The sequence below is a fragment of the Lithobates pipiens genome, unplaced genomic scaffold, assembly GCF_037356315.1.
Source record: "Lithobates pipiens isolate NorthernLeopardFrog02 unplaced genomic scaffold, aLitPip1_a1.2 Scaffold_25, whole genome shotgun sequence".
Lineage (NCBI taxonomy): Eukaryota > Metazoa > Chordata > Amphibia > Anura > Ranidae > Lithobates > Lithobates pipiens.
Window position 1 is genome coordinate 172,461,150 of NW_027507787.1, and position 12,824 is coordinate 172,473,973.

At 43.7% G+C, this 12,824-nt stretch overlaps 1 protein-coding gene across 4 annotated transcripts in view; it reads left to right on the top strand.

The window, feature by feature from the left end:
* Window positions 1-12,824, top strand: part of LOC143930665 (alpha-2-macroglobulin-like protein 1) — a 311,800-nt gene that overhangs the window by 40,363 nt on the left and 258,613 nt on the right. For all 4 annotated transcript variants that reach the window (XM_077455168.1, XM_077455166.1, XM_077455167.1 and 1 more), the window contains 2 exons: window positions 8,091-8,178; window positions 12,037-12,193. In XM_077455168.1, coding sequence (XP_077311294.1) covers window positions 8,091-8,178; window positions 12,037-12,193 — 245 coding nt within the window. The remainder of the gene's footprint in view (window positions 1-8,090; window positions 8,179-12,036; window positions 12,194-12,824) is intronic.

Consider the following 12,824-nt stretch of genomic DNA (forward strand, 5'->3'; position numbering starts at 1 on the left):
GCTGTCTGCTGGGACACACAGAGACCCAGAGACGGTGCAGACCATTCCTACGTGACTCGCACATGCGCAGTAGGGAACCGGGAAGTGAAGCTGCAACGCTTCACTTCCTGATTCCCTCACCTAGAATGGCGGCGGCAGCAGCTGAAAGCCGAGCGATTGATCGGCCTCCGGTGCCGACATCGCTGGACCCTGGGACAGGTGAGTGTCCATTTATTAAAAGTCAGCAGCTGTAGTATTTATAGCTGCTGGCTTTTAATAAAAAAATTTCCAGTGAAATAAAGGGTCAGATTTCAACCTTGGCAGTGTTTTTCCAAAGGCTGCTTGCTTCACATTCTTTATTATGGGCATACATACAAGGAGTAACTCTGATAACTCCACCAGTTTGAGCACCCTTGTGCCCATAGGATTTTAATCTGGTTTTGTCAGTGTTGCAAAGACAACCCTTTGAACCTATAAGTAATATTCCTTTGCTCCTTTTGACAAGGAAATTGGTATTCCTAGTTGCGGTAACCTCCGCAAGAAGAGTTTAAGAGTTGGCTGCTTTCTCCTGTAAAGAGTCATACTTAACCATTCATAAGGATAAAGTGGTGCTGCGTCCTCACCCAACCTTTTTACCAAAGGTAGTGTCGGGTTTTCATCTGAATCAAGATGTTTCCCTACCTTCCTTTTTTTCCAGAACCTCGTTCTGCAGAAGAAAAATTATTGCATTCTCTCAATGTAGTGAGAGCAGTTAAGGCCTATCTGAAAGCGACAGCTCAGATACAGAAAATTTATGTTTTGTTTCTGTTGCCAGAAGGCCCTAGAAAGGGCCAGGCAGCATCGGAATCTATTATTGCTAAGTGGATTTGTCAGATGATTAGTCAAGCTTAGGGTCTGAAAAGAAAGGTTCCTCCCTTTCAGATTAAAGCGCACTCTACCCTGGCAGTCAGTATTTCATGGGCAGTGCATCACCAAGCCTCTGTGTCTCAGATTTGCAGGGCTGCTACTTGGTCGTCAGTACTTACATTCACAAGATTCTATCAAATGGATATAAGATCGCAGGAGGACACCTTCCGGCACAGTGTGCTGCGGGCAGCAGTATAGGTCCTCACATCTGGTGGCGGACGTTTTGTGTCTCCCTCCCCTCAGGTGGCATTGCTTTGGCACATCCCACATAGTTATTACTATGGTGCTCTGTGTCCCGTGATGTACGATAAAGAAAATAGGATTTTTATAACCACTTACCTGTAAAATCCTTTTCTTGGAGTACATCACGGGACACAGAGATCCCGCCCCTCTTATTGGGGTAAGTATATATTGCTTTGTTACAAAACCTGAGGTACTCCCAGTATGGGAGGAGTTACATAGGGAGGGGGGCTTCCGTTTTTTTGGGGGGTACCAGTGTCCATTCACCTATAGGTGGCATATAACCCACATAGTTATTACTATGGTGCACTGTGTCCTGTGATGTACTCCAAGAAAAGGATTTTACAGGTAAGCTGTTAAAAAAATCCTATTATCACTATTAGGCCTCATTCATACAGGGCATACTGCTGTCTGCATTTGGGGCCATGTACCCGCAACTGTATGGAATTGGAAGCAGTGGGTGTGTCTGTGCAGCCGCTGCGTTCAAGCTAAAATCAATGGGACTGCCTGCTAAAGTCCTTGTCAAAGTCCAGACCTAAATCCAATTGAGAATCTGTGGCAAGACTTGAAAATTGCTGTTGCCGGAACCTCTCCATCCAGTCTGACAGAACTTGAGCTATTTTGCAAAGAAGAATGGGCAAAAATTTTACTCTAGATGTGCAAAGCTGGTAGAGACATCCCCAAAAAAAATTGCAGCTGTAATTGCAGCGAGAGGTGGTTCTACAAAGTATTGACTCGGGATGGCTGAATACAAATGCATGCCACACTTTTCACTTATTTGTAAAAAAAATTGAAAACGATTTATAATTTTCCTTCCATTTCATGATTATGTGCTGATGTATTGCATAAAAGCCCAATAAAATAAATTCACGCACTGTATGGCTGCCTACAGAAGAAATGGACACTTGGTGTTCTTAGTAAAATGGATGTTTCTTTCCCTTCTGTCCATTTATTTTCTTAAATTAGAAGATTTTTCAACAGCTACTAATAGATTCAGGAAAAAGAAAGAGGAAATCCGCGCTACAGTGTATAACCAAAAAAAAGAATTTTGTGATGCAGCAATTCTAGTACATACCAAAAGTGTTATATACGTGTAGAAAAAGAAAAAAAGGAAAGAACTGCGCAATCCCTAATATTTCTATTAGGATATAAGCCACCCTAAAAAAGTGTTTCTTATAACTTAAGATTCAAAAAACAAATCTCATAATGACATAAAACATTGCTTAAAACTTGTAAAATAAACACATGTATTAACCCTCGTTTGTTGTGAACCCAAAGGTGAGATATGCAATACTGGGTCAATATGTGCCAAAAAAATTCAAAAAAGAAAGCATGTGAGGTTAAACCCAACAAGACTATAAAAATTGTAAAAAGTGAATCAACATAAGTGTGACAATATTATAAAGTCCATTATGAGTCCAACTGAAAGACACCCCGTGTTCAAAGGAATCTGTCCAATCCACAACCCTTTAACCACTTCAGGACCGCCGTATTGCCATTGTACGTCAGCACAATGGCACAGGCAGGCACAATCACGTAGATTTACGTGATTGCCTTCCAGCGGGTGGGGGGTCCGATCGGACCCCCTCCCGCTGTTTACGGCGGTCCGATTCGGTCCAGGAGCGCTCCGTGATGAGGGGATGGCCGTTGGTTTTCGGCCACCCCCTCTGGATCGCTCCTGGCCAATGAGAAGCTTCCTCCCCTGTGTATTGTTTACACAGGAAGGAGGAAGTGATGTCATTCTCCTCGGGGCGGTCTTTTTGACCAGACTACGAGGAGAAGACTAATAGTAAGTGTGCACCAACACTACACTGACATGTAGGTACACACAGGCACACAAACCCCCCCCCCCCGATCCCCCCCCCGATCGCCCCCCGATCCCCCCCCGCCCCCCCTCCCCCCCCAGTCACAGTGTCACTGATTGCATTGATCATTTCTTTACTGCTCAATGCATTCAGTGTCAGTTGTGACAGTAAAAACTGTCAGGACAGTTAGTGTTAGGTCCAGGGTAGCCCCCTATCACCCCCCAATAAAGATTTAACCCCCTGATTGCCCCTAGAGTTAACCCTTTCACCCCCTTTTGCCAGTGTCACTAAGCGATCATTTTTCTGATCGCTGCATGTGTCGCTAGGTAGCTAGTTATTTTTTTAGGTTCACCGCCAGGTTTTTATATCGCTAGGTACCCCGATATACTACCCAATAATGGTTTTAACCCCCTGATTGCCGCTAGTTAACCCTTTCACCCCCTTTTGCCAGTGTCACTAAGCGATCGTTTTTCTGATCGCTGCATTAGTGTCGCTACAGTCGCTAGGTAGCTAGTTATTTTTTTAGGTTCACCGCCAGGTTTTTATAGCGCTAGGTACCCCGATATACTACCCAATAATGGTTTTAACCCCCTGATTGCCGCTAGTTAACCCTTTCACCCCCTTTTGCCAGTGTCACTAAGCGATCATTTTTCTGATCGCTGCATGTGTCGCTAGGTAGCTAGTTATTTTTTTAGGTTCACCGCCAGGTTTTTATATCGCTAGGTACCCCGATATACTACCCAATAATGGTTTTAACCCCCTGATTTCCGCTAGTTAACCCTTTCACCCCCTTTTGCCAGTGTCACTAAGCGATAATTTTTCTGAACGCTGCATCAGTGTCGCTAGTGTCGCTAGGTAGCTAGTTATTTTTTTAGGTTCACCGCCAGGTTTTTATAGCGCTAGGTACCCCGATATACTACCCAATAATGGTTTTAACCCCCTGATTGCTGCTAGTTAACCCTTTCACCCCCTTTCACCAGCGATCACAGTATAAGTGTCACTGGTGACGCTGGTTAGCCAGTTAGTTATTTAGGTTCCCCGTCAGGTTTTTATATAGCGCCAGGGACCCCCATATACTACCTAATAAAAATTTTAACCCCCTGATTGCCCCTAGTTAACCCTTTCACCACTGATCACCGTATAAGTGTTACGGGTGACTCTGGTTAGTTTGTTTTTTATATATAATCCGGAAGGCAGTGCTTGGTTTTCGGGGTCCCGTACGTGGCTAGGCTCCCAAAAAGTCCCCCACATGTGGTATCCCCGTACTCGGGAGAAGCAGCAGAATTTATTTTGGGGTGTAATTTGACTTCTGCCCATAGCATGTGTGAGCAATATATCATTTAGTGACAACTTTGTGCAAAAAAAAAAAAGTTTGTAATATTCCCGCAACTTTTGGCAAAATATAAAATATTCCATGGACTCAACATGCCTCTCAGTAAATAGCTTGGGGTGTCTACTTTCCAAAATGGGGTCATTTGGGGGGGTTTTGTGCTATTTTGGCATTTTATGGCCTTTCGAAACTGTGATAGGTAGTGAGGAGTTAAATCAAAAATTTGCACCCTTAGAAATCCTGAAGGTGGTGATTGGTTTTCGGGGTGCCGTGCGCGACTAGACTCCCAAAAAGTCCCACACATGTGGTATCCCCGTACTCAGGAGAAGCAGCAGAATGTATTTTGGGGTGTCATTTCACATATGCCCATAGCATGTGTGAGCAATATATCATTTAGTGACAACTTGGTGCAAAAAAAAAAAAGTTTGTAATATTCCCGCAACTTGTGGCAAAATATAAAATATTCCATGGACTCAACATGCCTCTCAGTAAATAGCTTGGGGTGTCTACTTTCCAAAATGGGGTCATTTTGGGGGGTTTTGTGCTATTTTGGCATTTTATGGCCTTCGAAACTGTGATAGGTAGTGAGGAGTTAAATCAAAAATTTGCACCCTTAGAAATCCTGAAGGTGGTGATTGGTTTTCGGGGTGCCGTGCGCGACTAGACTCCCAAAAAGTCCCACACATGTGGTATCCCCATACTCGGGAGAAGTAGCGGAATATATTTTGGGGTGCAATTCCACATATAACCATGGCATGTGTGAGCAATATATCATTTAGTGACAACTTTTTGTAAAAAATTTTTTTATTTTTTTTTTTCATTATTCAATCCCTTAGGACAAAAAAAATAAATATTCAATGGGCTCAACATACCCATCAGCAATTTCCTTGGGGTGTCTACTTTCCAAAATGGGGTCATTTGGGGGGGATTTGTACTGCCCTGCCATTTTAGCACCTCAAGAAATGAGATCGGCAGTCATAAATTAAAAGCTGTGTAAATTCCAGAAAATGTACTCTAGTTTGTAGACACTATAACTTTTGCGCAAACCAAAAAATATACGCTTATTGACATTTTTTTTACTAAAGACATGTGGCTGAATAAATTTTGCCCTCAATGTATGACTAAAATTTAGTTTATTCGATTTTTCTTATAACAAAAAGAAGAAAATATCTTTTTTTTTCAAAATTTTCGCTCTTTTTCCATTTATATCGCAAAAAAAAAAAAATCGCAGAGGCAATCAAATACCATCAAAAGAAAGCTCTATTTGTGGGAAGAAAAGGACGCAAATTTCGTTTGGGTGCAATATTGCATGACCGCGCAATTACCAGTTAAAGCAGCGCAGTGCGAAATTGCAAAAAGACCTCTGGTCCTTAAGGTGTTTATTGGTCCGGAGCTGAAGTGGTTAATTAACGTGAAGCAAGACCAGGTGCACCTCCACCAAACAAATAGCACTAGCCCCTTACCAGATGCCCCAGTAAGGAGCGCTTTATCACAAATCAGGTCAGAAGATAGGTCAATCTTGAGCCATCCAAGTGGAGCACTCTATCGTAAACCAGGTTAGGGGTAGATTCAGACCAGTTATTGGAAATCCTGATGTCTCTCCGATTACCCAGTGAACACAGGCTTTCCCAGTTCACTATAGAGTATACTGGTGTTTTCTTTGGGACAGTCTGGAAGTTATCAGTGACAATTCGTCTACGCCCCAGTTAACACAGGACAGGCCAGTATACCTGTGGATTGCTGTATGAGTTATCAGGCCAGAGCTGTAGCAGATTATGTCCTGGTTTCTGAAAACTCACTTGAAAACAGAAATGGGTATAGTTGCCTTGGCACTGAATAAGGGGGCCTGGTGCTTTTTATGTGCTTGTCGGTGCACTTTATTGAAGTTTAGTAAGTTGGATATTGTTACACAACTGAGACTACTCCTCTTTGTTTTCATCTCTGGCTCTGCCTCTGAAGGAATGGAATATTGCTTTTTCCTAAAAAAGTGCAGCACCCTTACTGAATTCAACAGCAAGTCTGGCACTAAACATAAGGGCAGTCACCCTATGGCTGAAGGTTAAGTTACCCACCAGGTTAGGACCAAATTTGTATTATATGCAAGGCTGAAGCTGGCGCAGGAAAAGATTTTCCTTTCTGCATTTTTTACAGATCCTAGTTGAAACCTCCTGTAATCAGTATTTTCATAGTGTGTCCTTTCAAATTGAGGCCGTACATTCCACTTATAAGTTAGAGCATTCTACCATTTCCTCCCCTAATAGTGTCTGGGCTTGGTTCTCAGAGACCTAATTGCTCCACCAAAGTGTTTCCTAATTATTCCTTATTTGATGATTTTATCGATAAACCTCCTTAATAAAGATGTTCCATCCTTTAAGGACCCTACTGAAAAGAAGTTGGAAGCAATTGCTTAATTCATCTACTCCTTGGTGCTCTCAGCCCTTCAACCCATGCCCTTCTCTGCATTAATTTACCAGGTTTTGGCCGACTGGTCTAATTCCCTAAAGCAAGGATGTAAAGGGTAACTCAGTGGACTTTAATGTTATGTCGCGTACACATGAGCAGAATGTCAGACAAAAAAAGTCAGATGGAAGCTTTTCTTCATATATTCCAATCGTGTGTATGCCTCATCAGACTTTTATTTTTATTTTTTTTATTATTCTGATGGACCTAGAAAGAGAACACGTTCTAAATATTTCCAACGGAACCAATTCCTATCGGGAAAACTGCTTGTCTGTATGCTGTTCCGATGGACCAAAAACGACACATGCTCTGAAGCAAGTAGGAGACTGAAGCTATTGGCTACTGGCTATTGAACTTCCTTTTTCTAGTCCAGTCGTACGTGTTGTACGTCACCGCGTTCTTGATGGTCGGTGTGACTGGTGTGATCGTATGGACACAAGACAGTTTCAGCGGAATTCCGTCGGAAAAACCTTCAGAGTTTATTCCGACAAGAAAACCGGCCGAGTGTACAGGGCATAAGGGGGGCGACCTTTGGACTTGTGTGTGTGTGTGTGTGTGTGGTGGGGGCTCTGGTGACCAGAGACCCCCTTTCTGTAAAGTTTCCTTTACACCAGAGTCCGCAACATTACAAAAACACTACTTTTTTATTTCCCTTGTGCCTGATTAGGTATTCCTTTTAACCTTTTATTCATTTTGAAAAGTGCATGGCCCTTACTAAATTTATTAAATAAACTCAATTGCTATCATGACAGTGTAGCAAGGCAATATTGGGTACAAGGGGGATTCAACCAAAAATAAAGTTGAACTCCATTAATTCAGGTGACCTTCTAAAATATGCTGACTTACTATAGATACATCCCACCTTGTGGACTTCTCGTTTGTTTATAGCCGTCAGTGTTACTGAGTGCTTGGCGTATAGCTATTGCTATATTCCTGGTGCTCTTGACAGGAGCAATGCTGCTTTCTCACAAAGCAGTCACTCTGTCTTCCCCCTCCCATGCTGTCTGCTTACAGAAGGCTTTGCATTTTGTGAAGATATTTACATAATACAAAGCCTTCTGTGACTGAGCAAGAGGAGAGGAGGGACAGGCAGAGTGAATGCACATGACTCTGCAGGAGACCTGAATGTCCAGTATGAGAGCACGTGAAGTATAGACAACTGTACCACAGGTGCTCAATTAAAATGTACATTTTAAATTAAATAGATAAGTTAATGAGGTGGGATGCACAGCATAGTAAGCCAACGCATTTTAGAATGCAACTGAATTCCTGGAGTTCAGCTTAAAATATCAGAATTATGTTGCAGTACTGAATTCAGAATCAATATAGCAGTTACATGCAAATCATGTCATATTTATATTTCCATTTAGTGTTAAAGAGATTTGACATTAATATTGAGATCCCATCTATACTGAATGCAATGACTGAAGAAGCTGTAACAATCAAAGCATGCAGTAGGTGAGTGTGATTAATTTGTAATGCATATGATATTGCTTTAAAGTAGAACTCTAGGCAATATTTTTTTCTTTCATTTTTGGATAAAGTAAGGGAAGGTTACAACTACTTTTTAGTTTTTATTTGTTTGTTCTCTGTGTCCCATTGGGGAGATTTACCTTTACTACTGACCCCACAGCCAAAGCAGGGAGCGAGAGGAAATGCCTGCAAATTAAGGCAATCCCTTGGGGACCCTAAGGTCACCAGAACTAGTGTTCCCATTGGAAGATTCCCCCTATACTGTATTACTTTTATGGGGACGTCAAAAAATGTGAGGTTTTCTTTTACTTTCATTTTCAATGATAATGGTAAACAGGACAAATAAAGGGTGAATCTCCCCAACAGAGGCAGGGCTGGGTTGAGAGCATCATGGGCCTGGTGCTGAGGGTTTTAATGGGCCTTTTTATGGAAATAAATAAAATGAAAATCCAATCAGAGAATGAGCTCTCAAGGGGGAACCACGCCAAATAAAAAAAAAAAAAATTGGGTTCCCCCTCCAGGAGCATGCCAGGCCCTTAGGTCTGGTATGGATTTTAAGGGGAACCCTATGCCAAAAAAACGGCGTGGGGGTCCCCCAGATCCATACCAGACCCTTATCCGAGCACGCTACCGGCCGGCCAGGACGAGCGAGCACCCCCCCTCCTGAGCCGTACCAGGCCACGTGCCCTCAACATGGGGGGTGCCTGGGGGAAAGGGGGGCCACGCGCCCCCCCCAAATGCAAAGCACCTTGTCCCCATGTTGATGAGGACAAGGGCCTCTTCCCGACAACCCTGGCTGTTGGTTGTCTGGGTCTGTGGGCGGGGGGCTTATCGCAATCCGTGAGCCCCCTTTAATAAGGGGGCCCCCGGATCCCGGCCCCCACCCTATGTGAATGAGTATGGGGTACAATGTACCCCTACCCATTCACCTGTGAAAAAAAAAAAAAAAAACACACAACACACAAGGGTTAAAATAGTTTATTGCACAGCTCCGGGGGTTCTTCTCCCCGGACTCCTCCACTTTCTTCTGCTAGCTCTTTTACTAGCAGAGGAGCCCGGCTTTCTTCTTCTTCTTCCGACTTCGGGGGTCTTGTCCCCCTTTTTGGTTTTTATGTCAGCAGCACACCAGGGAACTATATATAAGAGTCAGACGCAGTGGCAGAATTACCAGGGTTGCAAAGGTCACACTTGTGATCAGGCCCTGGTGTTCCATTGCCATGGGAGCACCTGCTTTTGATAGCACTGTTCTAGCATCTCACCGCATGGCAGCGGTGTAAGTCTATTGGGACCCAGTGCTGGTTACATTATGGGTCTGATGGGCGCATGCAGGGAGGGCTGGCACTATTGGTTGTAGACAGCTGAGTCCTCCGACGGTCTCTTAGCAGCAGTACTATTGTCATGCCAATCGAGATGTGATCCAGGTGACGCTCCCAGTCAAATTTAATAAACACAGTATTTATAAGAAGAGTACAATCATACTGTATATATCAAAAATATGTTGCCACTAAAGTTGGGGCTCTGATAAATTAAATTACTATTGAATTTAATATTGGATCCGACTGGGAGCATCACTTGGATCGCATCCCGATCAGCATGTCAGAGGCGGCTATGCAGTGCTACCTCTGCTAAGCAACCTGCGGGGGGCTCGGCTGTTTACAACCAATTGTGCTTCTGCACATGTGCACCTGATTAGAGCCATCTAGCTAGATGAGTGTTTAGGACATCACCGCCATGACCCGCTGCCTCACCGAGACAGGTAAGTGGCGGGCGGGCAGGGGGATGCACACTGGCAGAATTGGATGGGCATAGTAGCAGCAATTGATGGGCACAGTAGCGGCAATTGATGAGCACACTGGCAGCAATTTATGGGCACAGTAATGGCAATTTATGGGCACAGTAATGGCAATTGATGGGCACAGTGTAGGCAATTGATGGGCACAGTGTCGGCAATTGATGGGCAAAGTGGCAGCAATTGATGGGTACAGTAGCTGCATTTGATGGCACAGTGATGGCAATTTATGGGTACAGTGGCTGCGTTGATGGGCACAGTGGCTGCATTTGATGGCACAGTGGCTGCATTTGATGGCACAGTGGCTGCATTTGATGGCACAGTGGCAGCAATTGATGGGCACAGTGCCTGCATTTGATGGCACAGTGCCTGCTTTTGATGGCACAGTGGCTGCATTTGATGGCACAGTGGCGGCAATTGATGAGCACAGTGCCTGCGTTTTATGGCACACAGTGGCTGCATTTGATGGCACACAGTGGCTGCGTTTGATGGCACAGTGGCTGCGTTTGATGGCACAGTGGCTGCGTTTGATGGCACAGTGGCTGCGTTTGATGGCACAGTGGCTGCGTTTGATGGCACAGTGGCTGCGTTTGATGGCACAGTGGCTGCGTTTGATGGCACAGTGGCTGCGTTTGATGGGCACAGTGGCGGCAATTGATGGGCACAGTGCCTGTGTTTTATGGCACAGTGGCTGCATTTGATGGCACAGTGGTGGCAATTGATGTTCAGAGTAGCTGTATTTGATGGGCACAGTGGCTGCAAACTATGGGTTTTTTTTTTCAGTTTGCCCCCCAAAAAAAATTTGGAGCACCAGCTGCCACTGGCACTGTCAATTACAGTGGCAGGACTGCAACCCTGGTTGTTCAGCCACTGGTCCACAGAGGGAGGATTCCCCCCATCCACTTGGAATGTGTAGATGGGGGAATTGGATCATATTTTTTTTTTTTCAGTGTACTGATTGAACGGAAAAAAAATAGCAATCAAATTATTTGCTGCATAAAAGTGCTATATAGACCTTGGAAGAACAAAGGGGGGGGGGGGGGGGATAGATAGAGGATAGATTAGAAGGAAGGGAGATATGGACAGTTCAGTGATCAAAGTGTAAATGCAGAGCTCACTCATTGGAGGGACGAGGCTGGATGTTGGTGGCTCAGGCATACTTCACACAGCTTGGAATGTGTAGCTGTATGCATCACTCATCTCCCATCCGTTGCTGGGAAGGGGGAATGAACTCGCTGAACTGTGGGAGACGAGTGTCAGAGACACTCCACTCAGCTGCAGCCACCGGTCCCTAATGTACAGACTGATTCTCCTGTCCTACGGATGGGAGAAAGCAGTCTGTTCTCTCCAACTGTCGGTGACCAGACTTCCCCAGCCCTGCAAAATGGGGACAAAATTCCTCCGGGGACTGTATGCTCAGTCCGGGGACTGTCCCCGGAAAACAGGCACTTCTGGTCACCCTAGTCAAAGCTGTTATATCTGCAAAGGGTGGGCCAACTCAATGTTGAACCCTATGGACTAAGACTGGGATGCCATTAAACTTCATGTGCGTGTAAAAGCTGGCGCCACCATACTTTAGACAATATAGTGTATATACTAAATTTAGCCAGCCCAGGGTATGGGTGCGACAAGTGTATTATATACTTAATATATTGCAGGAAGCATAATGCTAAATGGATCAAATCAACACATTTTACATTTTCTTAAATATATACACGCAGGTTAACTGAAATTCATTATAATTTCTCTGTACTAAAAGTTATATTAAAGTGTATGTCTAAGCAAAAAAAAAAAAAAAACATTCAGTACAGCTGACCTCTATATGCAAATTCCTAGTCTGGTAATGTCACATGTAGTACTAAAAACTGTTTCTTACTACAAGAGCAATGTAAAAGTAAAAATATTGCTGGGACATTATCTAGATGAGGGATACAGGAAGTTGAGGGGGTAAATTTGAGTAATGCCAGGACATACACTAGTGACTTTAATCACTTCACTATTTTTAACTAATGCACTGCATTTCAATTATACTGGATTTCTCCTCTGTGTTCCAGTTACACCTATGGAAAACCAGCCACTGGACTAATGAGCCTCTCTGTCTGCAAAATTCAGTTTCATCCATTCCTCCTGAAGTATGCTGAGCCTACAGATAGTATTTTCCATTCTAGTGATGACAATTTAGAGGAATGCATACGCATAAAGGACATGCAGGTAAGCAATCTTAAAGAAATACAGTAGCTGACAAGTCTGCACAAAAAAGTGATTTTCATTTTTTTTTTTTTTTTTTTTTTGTTGAAAGTATAAATGCAACCTTGTGTTCTGAAACAGTTACAGACTTTTTGCCTGCTTTGAATACTCCAACAGTGAGATTTTCCTGCCATAATCTCTAACTTTTTATGTCCATCTGGGAGTTTTAGGTGTTCCCACCCACATATGTATTTTCTAGCCCCCCTGATGCATTTCCTAGAGCAGCCTTTTTCAACCTTTTTCACATGGGAAACGCCTGAAATAACTTTCCAGGCACGGAGAACCCATGCAAAAAATTACTCCGTCTACATCTTACGATACATTAGTGTGATGGTCACTGGGAATAATACTTCTTCCTCTTGTTACCATTGAGAAGAATCGCCCCCATACAAATACATATAAACATCATTGTTTCAGTGGATACTCATCTGGGAGGCAGAAGTTGCTCATTGCTCAAGGAACCCCTAGCAGCCTTTGGAGGAACCCTGGTTGAGAAAGGCTGCTCTAGAATATGAAATATCGGGGAGAGTGGGATCCCATTTAAATGCCTATAGCAGGTGTGACGTCAAAACAACTAAGTCCTGAGGGATAGGAG